We start from the raw sequence: 14669 nt of genomic DNA, 5'->3' as shown, positions 1-14669 counted from the left end.
TTCCTTCAATAGAACAATGAGTCTTTCACTTAAATTTAAAATAAGCGGGTTAAAATTAGGGTGTCAGTCGGAAGGACTTCAAAGACTTATGACTTATTCATTCTGACACAAACACAATAACTTGACAAACCTGTATCTCTTAAAAATAGCAACCATAAGTCCCAATTCCTGCAGAATACTGGCTGCATACTTCAGACTCCAGGATTTTCATTTAAAGTTTTGTTAACATTTTTGCACCTTTAATTACAGGGTTGCCTCTGGGAACAGAGTTCATTTCAAGCTTTCGTTATTTCATAGACATCAGGGCTGGAAGGGACCTTGGAAGATCATCGAGTCCAGCCCCTGCCCGGAGGGCAGCAGGTCAGCTGGGGTCATAGGATCCCAGCAAGATAAGCATCTAATTTACTCTTGAAGGTGTTCAATGTAGGTGCTTAAACCACCGCTGATGGCAGGCTGTTCCAGACCTTGGGGGCTCGGACAGTAAAGAAATTCTTCCTTATACCCAGCCTGAAACGGTCTTGCAGGAGTTTATAACCGTTCGACCTCGTCATCCCTTGGGGCGCTCTGGTGAACAGATGTTCCCCCAGATACTGGTGGTCACCCCTGATAAACTTACAGGTTATGGAGGAAGTAAAGTGCAATTTGCAAACAGGCACACAGGATGAGACACCAATAAATTAAGCCTACATTACCCAACTGAAGTCTGACAGGATCATAACACAGAAAGGCCAGGAGTTTTAAGTTACCCGATTACAAAACCCTTCTCCCTTTCTCTTCTGGCTTTTCAAAAATTGGGCAGTACAGAGCGACAGGGCCTGGTAGCTATGCAACTCTCCACCAGTTCCCATACTACCAAGACTGTATTACTACAACAGTCATTTAGAGCACTTTCCATCCAATGATCTCACTACAAGAAGGAAACGGGAACTATTTTATTTTAGAAGCAAACGTACATTTTTCTAGTCACTCCTTGACTTGTCAAAAGTTAGAACAAAGTTTTCCTTAAGAAAGTCTCTCTTATTTTAGATGATAGCAGCAGCAATGCTATTTATTACAAAAGCAAAGACAATTCCATATAAGACAATTCCATCATGAGTGAGGAACATAAACATTATATGGAACTAACTGAGTAATTTACAGCAGTTTAGAAACCATCTCACCTGGATTAAACTAAAGAAACACGGAATAAGGATTTCTGATGTCTGACGTTAATCCTTTCTGAAGTAAAAGTATCCAGAACCATTTAAAAAAAAAATCAGAGAAGCAAACACTCCAATATAGAGCAAACTTCAGCATATGGTGTTAGTTGTAATGTTGTGCAAGTGGGTGAATTCTTAAGTACTTACTATGTCAAGTGTAGGCTTTATTGTTATGAACTTATATTGCACAGGCTGTCCATGGGCTAGAGACAGTGACTGTCCCTCCATCTACAGAATGCTGACTTCCAGTCATGCTATACTTTTTATGATGGTTTTGTGATGTAGAACAGTGTGCAGAGCAAGTTCTGACACTCTCTTTTGGGACACATTGCTTGAGTCCCAAGATGCTTATCCAATGTATGCATGTATACTACAACACTACTGCATGAACAGGCATTTCAAGTACTGGGATGTTTATTAAATAGGAAAATTTAAGTTTGGATTTGGTGTCAAACTTACCTTTGCTAAAAAATAAGTATTATTATTATTAATAAAAAGCTTTTTTCAAGCTAAATATAGGACCTTCAAGATCATGGTGAAATGAAAAGACCAGTAATATTACTTTAAAATTGAACAGAGCCAACTTCTATTACGTGGGCCCTTTCTGCTTCAGCCTGGAAAAGGCATGAGTGCAAAATTAGAGGCATCATTTGGAAGCAGGAAAAGAAAACAGCAGCCTGTAGAAGGGTATTTGTGTTACCATGTGTGGGTGTAGGTAGATACTTTAAGCAAGGGGGGGAAAATGAAGGCAAAAGGTATGGACATGATGCAATATAGAGGAAAGATGGCCTCAGTGATACCTCTCTGTAACAGCAGGAACAAAAGGATGTTGGGCTTTACTGAAGGACAAATGAAGAAGAAGTAGAATTGGCAGTCACCTACGACCACATCCTTTGTCCAGAAAGGATAGCACAGTAAAATTCACCTCCAGTTGATTTTTAGTTTGCATATTCAGCAGTGAAAGATCTTTCCCATTAGCTCTTCCCAGTACTTTCTCTGCCATCGCTTTAGTAGTAAGGGAATGGCTAAGCTGCTCTTCGCTTCAGGTAAAACCTTGCTGCTAAACAGGAATCATCTAGGCTTCAAGAGCTATGCCTGGTTCTAGCTTTGCCACATCACAGAGACACCATGGCATTGGACTACCCCACCAGTGTTATCCCAGGAGGAAAGATCATCTTGGGGGTGGGACTGCTTTGCCAAACAGCTCCTAGCCATTCCACGCTCAGCTAGCTTATTGTAGTCATTTCTCTCTACATTATATTTCATGAAACAGTCTATGGACTGACTGGTTTTAATCTTGAGGGAAATTAATCCCTTTTTGCAGAGGAGAAGCCCTACAACCCACTTGAGATTTGCTCTTCCATCTGTTCCACAAAAGCACTTGGTGGTGGGCGAGGCCCTGGGCAAAGAAACATGAAGCTTCGTCTCAGAAGAGCCAGGTGTTCCTCCTTCCTGTGCAAGTTCCCCAAAAACCTCCTATAATTTCAGAGCACTGCCACGCCTCCTTCGCAGCGGCTGGTGATCATGTTGGCTATTTCAGTCCAAGTGTCCAGATGAGGATTATAAACTTCCACGGTGTCGGAGGTTACTGGGGCAGCAAAATCGTGACTGGAAGCTCGACCTCCTACGGCATACAGAAGTCCGTTTACAGCTACCACGCACACTCCAGCTCTTGGCACCTTCATTGATGCAACTTCAACCCACTTCTCCTGGAGAGAGAGGAAGGGAGGAGAAAATTAAGCAAACAGCTATGAGGTTAACAAGCCCCGACTCCCCAGAGTAAGATTAAGGCTGAAGTATCTAAAACGACCACTTAGTATAATTTATTACTGTAATCATGTCTGAATCTGTGTCCACAGCACCTTCCATCCTGAAACATCAGAAAGCACTTTACAAAGATGAGCTTGATCCCTCTGAGAACAAAGTCTGTGGGAAAACTAACAAACAAACAAATTCCCAGGCCACGTGCCATGTGTGTGCTTGACACATTCACCACCAAGGGGATTCAGTCATCCCTGGGATAGCACATCTTTTGCACACTGCACAGCAAAAGAACACAGCGAGGCAGAAAATGAAAGTATATCATCCACTGCAAATTCAGGGGAAATTTAGGGAATAAAAAATATAAATACCCCCAAAAGAATTGGGTAACATACCAGTGTTGCCCAGACTACTCTTTACAAAAAGTACCGTAGAAATCATATTTAGTAACAGTAGCCAGCACCTGTTTTACATCCCATCCAGGAAACAGACCTATGAAAACAGCAGTGATTTCTACGATCACACTGGGACACTGGTGCAGTATTTACTGCAGAAGAAAAAGTGCCACCTACTGTACAATCAGCAACAATCACTCTGGTGATCACTCAGGCTGGTTTTACGATAAATGCCTTGTTAACTTGCATCTGGGGTAACCTACTGGATATTTTATAGTAAGACTGCTTCCCTCTCTCATTTTTAGTAATCTATAATGAATCTATTTACTGCGGAGTGGTGAACTTAAGTTCTCCTGGGTAATTTTGAGTTTTCTTTTCAAATGCTACATGATTGAGGTTAAATTATTGAGATCAGCTCCCACAATGTCCTCATGGTCAAATTGGGAAACTGCGGCCTCCACTACTTCATGGTCCGGTGGCTAGGTAACTGGCTCCCTGGCGGGACCCACAGGGTACTGATTGATGGAACTGAGTCATCAAGGCACATGGTGACCAGTGGCGCCTCTCAGGGTTCAGTACTCAGACCAGTGCTCTTCAACATGTTCATTAACGATTTGGATTCATGTATTATAAGCAATCTGGCAAAGTTTGCTGACACCAAACTATGGGGGAGTGTGGTGACGCCCAAAGACAGGCTGGCAATACAGGCTGACCTGGACAGGTCTGTGAAGTGGGCGGACCTCAACCTGATAACGTTTAATACAGAGAAATGTAAAGTGATCCACCCAGGCAGAAATAACCCACAATACACTTACAGGCTCAGCAGTGGTAGGCTTGCCAGCACCACAACTGAGTGAGACCTAGGTGTCATGACTGACAACAAAATGAACATAAGCCACCAATGCAATGCCGTAGCTGCATGCAGAGCTAACCAAACACTGGCATGCATCCACCAAGGCATCTTGCGTAAGGCAAAGGATGCCATCCTCCCACTCTACTTGGCCTTGGTGAGACTGCAGCTGGAGGACTGCGTCCAGTTCTGGGTGCCACCCTTTAAGAAGGATGTGGAGAAGCTTGAGAGAGACCAGAGGAGGGTCACACACGATTCGAGGCCTCCAGACCAAGAGGCGTGAGGAAAGGCTGAGAGACTTGGGACTGTTCAGCCTGGAGAAGAGAAAACTCGGGGTTGGGGGGGACTTGGTGGCAGCCTCTAAGTATATCAGGGTGTACATCAGGGTTTGGGGGAGCATCTATTCACCAGGGCCCCCCAGGGCAGGATGAGAAACAATGGGAACAAGCTGATTGAAGATCACTTCAGGCTAGACATAAGGAAACCTTCTTTACAAGCCATGTGCTGAGGTGTTTGAACAGGTTTCCCCCAGAGATGGTACAGTCACCCACCCTGGCAATCTTCAAAAAACATCATCTGATCCCAGCAGTCTTTCCTGCCCATGTGCAGGGGGGGCTGGACCCGATGATCTGTAAGGTCCCTTCCAGCCCCTAACAACTATGAAACTATGACTCGACAGATCAGCAAGAATCTCAGGTCCCGATAGAATAACAGACACTGCTCTCAGGTCCCCGAAACACAGTTTCCATTAAAATTACGGACTGCATGAAGTTTATTTTAAAATGTTGGTCTGAATTCTACTTGTTTTCCCCACCTATGTAATGTCCAAGATTTAAAACAGTTACAAGGGTAAACTGCCTACTTAGCATCTTTATCCATAAAATAACTGAAATTATGTTTCCCAAGTTCCCTAGGCTACCTCTTCAAAGGAATATCTTTCCACAGTAGCAAGTGCTTCTTGAGTCTCATTCCATCCTCCAACAGAATAGATGCTGTCATTGAGGGCAGCTACACCAAGGTATGCTCTTCGGGTGCTCATTGGAGGAAGCTCAGACCAGCGTTTGGATCTCGGATCGTAGACTTCAACAGAACACAGTTCTACTTCATTGCTGATGCCCCCAACAACATATATTCGACCTGGAGAGACAGGATTTCGTTTTATTAAGTCTAACAGTAAAACATGACAGACATCATAATGTAACTGCTTGAAACCAACAAAGCACGTTTTGCTTTATATTGCACAATATGGATTTCCTTCTCGTCTTAAAAATTAGCTCAGAGCACAGGCCAAGATCCCACAGTTGCCCAGAAGTAGCCTACAGAAACCACGAATTTCCTGGGTTAAACAATGGATCTTTGGTCAGAGCAGTCACTGACTGATTAAGGGTACAGTGGAAATTTTAGATAGCGGCAATTCCTTGTATGAATGTTAATAAACATCTGCATTCAGACCTCACATGTGACACACACTTGTCTTTTGAAACCTTTTTTTTTTTTTTTTTTTTTTTAAAACCACAGACTGCGTAATATAAAAATGCAGTTACAGCAGCCTTGAAAATACTGGACTACTTATGCACCCTAGGAAAGCTATTTAAAGTCATTGCAAAGGCTAACTGACAGAGAATGGAAGAGTTTTCTGAACTGATTTATTAATTATTGTCTCTTAATTATATATTTGTTAGAAGACTGCAGACCATTATGTACCCCAAATTCTACAGAAGTAAAAAAAAGTATTAGAAGGAGAAATGGAAGGGAGAGACCAATACATACATTCACATAACTGACAGCACAAAAATCAAGTCATCTTACAGAGCTGCAAGACAAGACAGATGTAGGAATCCATGACTCGAATGCAAACTCTTGGTGCAACAGTGCTGCTCTCAGAACTACTGGTTATACAGCATCAATAAAGTTATGTCCAAGAATGCTCACCTTGCACTTCACAACACCCAAAATAGTAGCGTGGCACAGGCATGCTGCCCACCACCTCCCAGCTATTTTCTTCTGGGTCAAATCGTTCAATTGTGTTGCCAACCTCAGCTCCAACCCATCCTCCTGCAAGCAAAAGCAAACAGGAAGGAAGAGTTAAATGGCACAGAAGTACAGATCAGTTCTCCCCCAGCACTGCCCGCTCTTTTATAGATGTGAACGTGCCCTTGGAACAAAGATTTCCGAGGTAAGATTCAGTGAGTTGTACGCTTATACACAAGAGAAATCAACATTCATAATGGGATAATACCAAAACCACACAGATTAAATAACTAACTGCAAGAGATTCAGAGTCCAAACAGCACACTCAGAGATCATTATTGGAGGTCAATTCCGTATGATTCAATACTAACTGCATGTGCCTACTAGCCAACAAGTCAATCGTAAGGTCAGCAACAGCTACGTTTTAGGGGTGAAACCAATCACCAGCTGGGTTTAGAGAAGACAATTTGTTATTAGCACTGGACAATTACCTGCACTGACTTGTACATGAAACATGTGGAATTGGCTGATTTGAGAGACAAAATACTGAACTCTACACATTATTGGTCTGTTTCATTCCTCCCTTGTTCATATCAAGTCTCTTCTATGTTCAAAGTTACACACAATCTGAGTGTTTGTTACTTCTTCGTTACACTTCAGTGTTTGGTTCAAAAAAAAAAAAAAAAAATCGAATCAAGATAGACCTCATCTCTTAAGAAGAAAAATTTCGAAGACTCTAGATCCTTTTATACAAGATCAGAAGCACTACTGGGTCACAAGCAAACAGGCATTAATTATTTTTAAAAGTATGGCTGGCAGCCTGTGTCAGTTCTTCCTTCTGTATGTTGTTTACTGAATGAGAGTAATGATAAAGAATAGGGTAGAGCACACCTGAGTGCTACACCCAACTCTGCAACAGACCTGCTTGGACAAATCATTCCAATCTTCCTTTGTCTCCATCTTCTCATTTGTGAATTAGATACAAGCACACACCTGCATCACAGGACGTGATGAGGCTGGGTTAATGTTTGCAAGAGAGACTCAGAAAAGTGGAAAGTTTTACTGCGTATTTTGGAATGTTTCTTCTTAAGGAGGAGACTATGACTTGTGCACACACATTTTGGACTTTAACAATGGCTCCAATACATATTATTCCACGAGCTGACTGTGATGCTTTTCTTGGAAATGAGAACGTGTCTGTACATGCATTCACACAAACTTACATCAGCTGCAAGGATCTATGGCATTTTAGGAGGGAAAGTGTGTCATTGAACACATGGCAGTAGATTTTCAAATCTCATTATTACAGGATTTTAGCATTAAAAATCCTTAATCTGATTTAATCTAGTGAACTAATGGCTTTGAAATCAGTTTTACCAGAAGGAACTAGAATAGTTACCCAAAGCATATATAGCACCATAGCATGCACACACTCCAAGTCCACACCGAGGATGGTTCATGGAGGCTACTGTTGTCCACTGCTTAGATACAGGATCATAGCACTCCGTACAGTCAAAAATCATTGAGTCCTTTTCACCTTGAAAGTAAGAGAGAACAAGAAATGGTTGTGTCTGAATGGTCTGCAAAAGCAGACATACCAATGCTATTCTGCTTCTGCCACAAGGAAGCTCCTGGGCAGTATCTGAATCTTTGCCCTCAGACTGCTAGAGTGCAAATGCAACAAACTATTTATTTAAACCAGGGAATTGAATGATCACTGCAAGGCATTTTAAGCAACAATTCCCTCAACCGGCATTCACAGTGAAATATTGCAGATTGCAATGCTAAGCGAAGCACTGCATGCTGTGGTATTTTTACTAGCCTTAATAGGAAAAAATAGGGATTTTAAGACTATGTTTATTGAATTTAAGCTTCTTTTCTCTATACATACAAAGTACTGCCGCTTCACTCTGTGGCAGAGCCATCCACATTGTCTACAAAAACAGATGAGAAAAGGAATGTTTCCAACTGTAGTTTATAGTTATATTAAGGTGTTATTCATAACAATTCTGTTAAACTGCCTTTTGTACCTAACGCCATGTACCAGAAGAATGAAAACATAAGAATTCTTGAAGACAGTCCTATGGTGTCAAACTGAAGCAACAGCAATAAACAGCCACATGTAGAGCAAGTAGTAACTTGCTCCCCTAAAGTACAAACAAAAATCCAGAAGCCAGACCCAGGTCAGATCTAAGCCTGCAGCACTGGTGCATGTCCAGTTTCTCCCTAGGTTAACACAGGTTTCACTCAGATTTTCCTGACTGTTAAGGCACCTTTTTTTAACCGGTTTTGTTTTTCAGAAAGATGAGATTGCTCATATCAACACCAACAGAATAGCAACAAAAAAAACCCTGCACTTCCACAGTGAAAAAATATAATGATCATACAATAAGTATCCAACATATGATTAAGAAAATAATATGATATGAGATGTTCCCCAAAATATACTTCAGCATTCAAAAATAAGTCCCAACAATGAAAGATGCCAACTCTAAAGCAAATCAGTCCTTCCAAGAATTTTTAGTTGTCCAAGTATTTTACATCAGGGGCTGGCAACCCTTAAAAGCCAAGAGGCAGAGCAACCCAGCTCCAGTCTAGTGCAGGCTGGGTGGCTTCAAGGTGGGTTTATCTGCAGCCATGCCAGGGCTAAACTGCTGGGAGCTGTGCTGTGCAGCTGCTGCCACTTCTCCCTGGTCCCTTCGCTGGAAGCTGCATAGCCTTGGCTCAGTTCCCCACTGGCTGGAAGCTGCACCCAAACTGTAACGGGGTAGGAAGGAACAAGGAAAAGTGGCAGCGATGCAGGCACAGTTTCCAGCTGCCCGACTCCAGCACAGCTCCCCGCTGCTCATCCCCAGTCCCAGCACAGGTGCAAACAGAGGCAAAGCATTCTGGCTCCATGGGCTAGACCCAGCCCATAAGCCCTATGTTGCCAACCCCTGCCTTACATCCTGAGGAAAACAAAACCACCGGCTTATAGACGCTCATAACTAATGCATTTCTTACCTCCAATAGCATAGACCATTCCGCCTACAACTGCTACTCCGAGCCCACTCCGAGCATGGTGAAGGGAGGACACAGTGGTCCAGTACTGACTGAATGTGTCAAAACGCTCCACACAACTGAGGGCTCTGCCATCGCTCCAACGCCCCCCCTGCAATCGTGTATATCCACCTGGGCAACAGGGAGAGAAAGCACGACGTCAGGAAGTAGTTCTTCCTTTGCAAGGTTCTTCCCACATCTAATGCAGCAGCTCAACGCTTACAAAATAATCCAGACGTATCAAAACCTCAGGATTCAATCAACACACTGGTTATTCCTACATATTTGGGAATTCCGAACAACTGCTCTAATAGTAGGATATCAACTCCTCTTAGTACAAGCAGCTAATGTACATTATTGTGTGTAACTGCAAGGAAATTTTCCCTTAGATTTACAAAGTGCCTGATGGAACAGTGAGCCTCAGGGTACAAGAAATCTATTCTTGGCTCAACAACATTTGTGTGAAACCTTGGCTAAGTCAATTTATTTCTGGCTCGCTGTTCACACCTAAAAAACAACCAAACAATGAATATATTGCATACTTTGGAGATTTAGGTATAAAGTTTGCAAAACATCTTGGAGACAGAATGAATGAAAAGTTCTGGAAAAGGCCAAAATAATGTTATATGACTTCTGAACGCAATCTCATGATGGTTCTTCAATTCTTTCATTCTTCCATTCATTCGCCTGTTCCACTATTAGTAAGAGCTTCTATACTACCTCCATTTCAGAGGATGGACATATTAATGAACACTGCAAACAAAAAGTTTAAGTGCAACTCAAAATACAAAAGGCCTGACTTTTCAGCCAGGCCCAAAAATACTCATTTCAAAAAGGGGAAGAATGACAAATGTAACAGTACAGGGCATAAGCTTCCTGCGTGCATTTCACTTCTGAACAGTGCCGTACTGTTCTATGCTTGGGGCAACTGATTCTGAAAAATTACTTTAGGCTGCAACACTGCATTCAAAGAAATGAAATATGAATGGATTGATAATACTCTCCAGTTATTTATTCATAGACATTAGGGGCTGGAAGGGACCTTGGGAGGTCTTTGAGTCCAGCTCCCCTGCCACAGGCAGGGAGTCAGCTGGGGGCAAATGATCCCAGCCAGGAAAGCTGGGATCAAGTGATCCCAGCAAGAAAAATATCCAGATGTTTTTTTAAAAGAGTCCAGAGTAGGTGCTTGCACAACCTCGAGGGGGGCTGGGGGGGGGGTGTTCCAGACCCTGAACGCACACACTGTAAAGAAAGAGAAATCCAATTTTCTCTAGGATTTTTCCAGGGACGGACGTTAGACTGATTGGTCTATAGTTCCCCAGGTCATCCCTCCTCCCTTTCTTGAAGATAGGGACCACGTTGATCCTTTTTCCAGTCTTCCAGGACCTCACCTGGGCACGATTTACTAATCAACACATTGCTTACAACTGCAATCAGACAATACAGCCCCCATATTACATACATAACATTTAATTATTTTGTCATTTATCTTTTGATACAAGTTTTAAAAGATTTGTACCGCAACACAAAACACCAGTTCACAGATGCATGTGCTTTGTGTCGTTTTTTTAAAAGGTTCAAGCAACTAGATTCTAACCTACTGCATAAAGGTACTTCCTGGCTTTCCTCCGGGGACGAGCTTTAGAAGTTTGCAGAAAACTGCTGACCTTGTTCTCTTTGGGAGACTTAGAGGCTTCACAATATTCTTTCAACAGGGTCTGCAGAGCCACCCGGAGGCTGAAATCTGGAACTCCTTGAAAAAAAATGGAGGAAGAGGAGAAAAATAAAAATATATATTTTCAATAAAAACTACAGCCCAGAGGACAGACGCACAAGGCAGCAATTATTCCCAGCCTCTCAGAAAGATAGGCTAGTGACAACCAGCCTAACTGGCTCAGGAACCACATGCACAGTCCATATTAATTGAGGAGCAACAAGCACATGTACAATACAGGGTGAATTCTGGCAAATGCACTCCAGTACAAAAGAAACAAATAATACCATCATGTGGACCATTTGCAGTTCCAGAAAAGACATACCAAATGCATGCCAATTAACAAAAAATAAATGTTCTGGTCGAACTTTCCATAAGGGCCATATGTGACAAATCAAAGAGCCACTTGTGGGTTGGGACATGCAGTCTAAACTGGACAAGTTAAGACATCTCTGCAGGCTTAGCACACTTCGGTCCCGAAGTTTCCCAGAAGCTGTTTTGAAATATTAAACACAGGTTCATTTGTATGACTCTTTAAGTTTGCTTCTTACCATATTGCTCCTATTATAAATTCAACCCTGCATGTAAGTCAATCCTATATTTTCAGGTTCAATCTTCAGAAAAGAGACAAACTTATAAATCAGAGCAATTCAGTGTACTTAGAAACTGGAAAAAGCAAAACACAGCAGTCTTTTACCAAGGGCCACCCCTTCCAAAGTTACCTTCAATGTATTTTAAGAGTCTTTGTGGTGGTAACAGAGGGAATCGAACTGGCTCCAGCACTTCTACCACATGTTTCTTTCTTCTTCCCAGGTCCTTCAAAATCCACTGCATTGCAGCTGCAAAAACCTGGTACTCATCCTCTATGCTAAGCTCCTCACTTCGCAAGATCTTAATAAGTTGCTCCTTTGTTAAAGCCAGAAATTCCTCACCACTCAGAACTTCCAGGAAGTGAGCATGGATGTAATTCTCAGTGAATTCCATGAGGTCATGGCAGGCGATATGCTCAGAGAATTGAAAGAGTCCGATACAGTTCAGGGGCTCGATCTGTCCCTTTAGAAATTCACAGCAAAGATCCACAACCTCAGTCAACTGAAGCATGTCTGCTGCTACTATCAGCTCCTGAACATTATTTTCATTAATGTTCACTATTCCTGTGGGCAAAGGATGACATGTCAAGCAGGCCATTTTAGATATTAGGATAATGTAGCATCTTAACTAGCATATTCAACTTGGTTAGAAGTTCTGAACAAAATATGCATTTGACTTCCAACAATACAGCCTGTTCACCAATGCAGTAAGGTGCATTAATTTGTCTTTCAGACAAATTAAGACAATTGGTAAATACAAACCAAGATCTCTTCTGCTTCAAAGAGAAGTTATTGCTTTTTTGCTGCATGGTTACATTAAGTAACTTATCTACTAACTAACAACATTTTGCTTACTATAATCCAGTGACTCAACCTGTTTAGGTTCAAGGTACCCCTCTACAACTTTTCTGAATGCCATAGTGTCCCAGTTGAGAACCACTGACGTAATACAGCAAACATCTGACCAGAATACAATGTGTTTAAGTCTTTACCCTGCATCCATTTGTTATCACAGACACAGATATAATAAAAGCAGTAAGAAACTAAATACTATTGACAGGGCTGAAACCACTTGAAATGAAGCATCCTAATCCTAAACCAAGGAAAAACCCAGCACTCCACAGGCAGTTCTGTGCCTTGGGCAGGGAAGGGGGGAGGAGGGGGCTGACAAAGTTGGAAAGAGGGTTGTGTTCAGCATAGCAGAACAGCGGTGGGCGGGGGGGACAGAGCTTCCCTGCCACTGCAATGGCTCACCCTCTGCTGCATTAAGCCTCTCAAAGCTGCCACTCATCTGTGTGTAGATTGGGGGCTGCAAAACCTGTAGTTTGGCTGTACAAGGATTAACAAAGTAGGCTGCCACACAGTAGGGGGCAGGAGGAGAGAGGCTGCAAAGGGAACCTTGCTTCTTTCCCCTCTGTCTGAAGAGCTGCTGGGTGAGCAGGCACTGAGCACAGCCCCCTGTCACCTTTACACTACTGCAGCACCCAGACACATCCGCTGCTTTTGACTTCTTCCACCATGCAAAAAAGCAAACCTAACCACCACTGAAGAAAAGGGACAAGGCTGCTGCATCACTTGGTGCATGTTAACTTTATAAGGAATTAATTCCAGATCAGAAGTAAAACTACTTCTGGGAGAAGGGAGGGGCAAGGCATGGCAAGTTATGTCCTTCTCTCCATTAAAAAATAAAAAAATAAGGATGAGAACCACCGCCATAACCATACTTTTATGCTACACCTATAAACGCACATATTGCTTCTTCAACAGCAAGCCACAAAAAACACTTCCACCCTCCTTCCCTCTATTTAAGCCCTGATCCTGAAAAGGAACGCGATTTTAATGGCATTATGAATATAATTAAAGTTATGGAAAAGTATGAATGAGGAAAAGAGGAAGACAATAGTAATAACCTGTTAAACACAAAGTTACCAATACAGGCAACTTAAAGGTTTGAATTTTTTTATTTTTTTTTTTAAACAGCTATGTTAAATAAAACACAAATAGATGTCAGGTAATACTGGATATCCCTCAGCTTAGTGCTCATGACTGACTGCTTCCTTAAAGACGTGAAAGCAGAAGCAGAAATGTTTCCTGAAATGGCAGAGAGGAGTGTTCCTCCACACCAGGTCAGGGAGGACATGCATTATGAAAGGAAGTATAAGGCACTTGCAGCAGAAGCAGCCAGACATGGCTACTATCATTACTGAAGGCCAATATAAAAATAAACAGAGGCCAATTTTAATTGGTCACTACCTTCTTAGCAATACATAGATTTATGTGAACAGCATTATGTATGTCCAAAAGTTCAGTGGAAACTCACTTTCATAGTAAGCAAGACATATGACCAAAAATCCCCCAGCTACAAAAGCACCGATTCTGTTGTCATCTTAACAGAACGACGCATGCAGTGCTTAGACAGCAAGTTAACTTTGGAGACCATCTACTTCCCCTCCGAGCCAGCAATGCAATGCTTCTCAACCGGGGAGCCACAGAACCGAGTGTCTTGAGACTCTTTCAAGGGTGACACCCAACGTTAGCACTGTTCGGTTTACAAGCATAATTCAGGAGAACCGAGAGATTTCAAATAGAAATCCATGGCTGTGGTCTTTCTGAGTTTTCTGCATTAGAAAAAAAACCTGCTCTATTATTATTCTGTAGGCCAAAAAAAGAGTGAAACTAAGTGCGAGTGCTTTTCAAGAGATGCCTCGAGATAACCTTGGGGGGGGGAGGGGGGCTGGAGTCTAAAACGGACTGCAGTCGAGGCCTAATTCCCTTTGTACTTTTACAAGGATGTTCCCAGCCTAGGTTTAAAGGCTGGCACCCTCAGCTGCAAGGCTCAGCAGAAATAAGGCGGCACCTGAATCATAAAAAATGAGGGTTGAAGGGAGCTCAGGAGTCACATCTAGTGCAACCCCTGCTCCAAGCAGGACCAGCTCCAGCTACATCATCCCAGACACGGTTTTGTCTACCTGGGTCTTCAAAACCTGCAAGGATGGAGACTGCACCACCTCCCTAGGTGACCTTTTCCAGTGTTTTAGTGCTCTCCTAGTGAGAAAGTTTTCCCTAATTCATAGATGTTAGATTCATAGATGTTAGGGTCGGAAGGGACCTCAATAGATCATCGAGTCTGACCCCCTGCATAGGCAGGAA

At 42.5% G+C, this 14669-nt stretch overlaps 1 protein-coding gene across 1 annotated transcript in view; it reads right to left on the bottom strand.

Moving 5' to 3' along the window:
• Nucleotides 1-925: 925 nt before the first annotated feature.
• IPP (intracisternal A particle-promoted polypeptide) overlaps nucleotides 926-14669 on the bottom strand; it is a 16323-nt gene continuing 2579 nt past the window's right edge. The window contains exons 2-8 of the mRNA XM_014521021.2: nucleotides 11652-12083; nucleotides 10813-10968; nucleotides 9180-9347; nucleotides 7576-7713; nucleotides 6138-6260; nucleotides 5125-5342; nucleotides 926-2908 (exon numbers count right to left, since the gene is read on the bottom strand). Coding sequence (XP_014376507.2) covers nucleotides 2684-2908; nucleotides 5125-5342; nucleotides 6138-6260; nucleotides 7576-7713; nucleotides 9180-9347; nucleotides 10813-10968; nucleotides 11652-12083 — 1460 coding nt within the window. The 3' untranslated portion in view covers nucleotides 926-2683. The remainder of the gene's footprint in view (nucleotides 2909-5124; nucleotides 5343-6137; nucleotides 6261-7575; nucleotides 7714-9179; nucleotides 9348-10812; nucleotides 10969-11651; nucleotides 12084-14669) is intronic.

The sequence above is a fragment of the Alligator sinensis genome, unplaced genomic scaffold (genome assembly GCF_000455745.1).
Source record: "Alligator sinensis unplaced genomic scaffold, ASM45574v1 scaffold781_1, whole genome shotgun sequence".
Classification (NCBI taxonomy): Eukaryota; Metazoa; Chordata; order Crocodylia; family Alligatoridae; genus Alligator; species Alligator sinensis.
The sequence above is the reverse complement of the archived record's forward strand: the minus strand, read 5'-3'. Positions and strand labels throughout refer to the sequence as shown.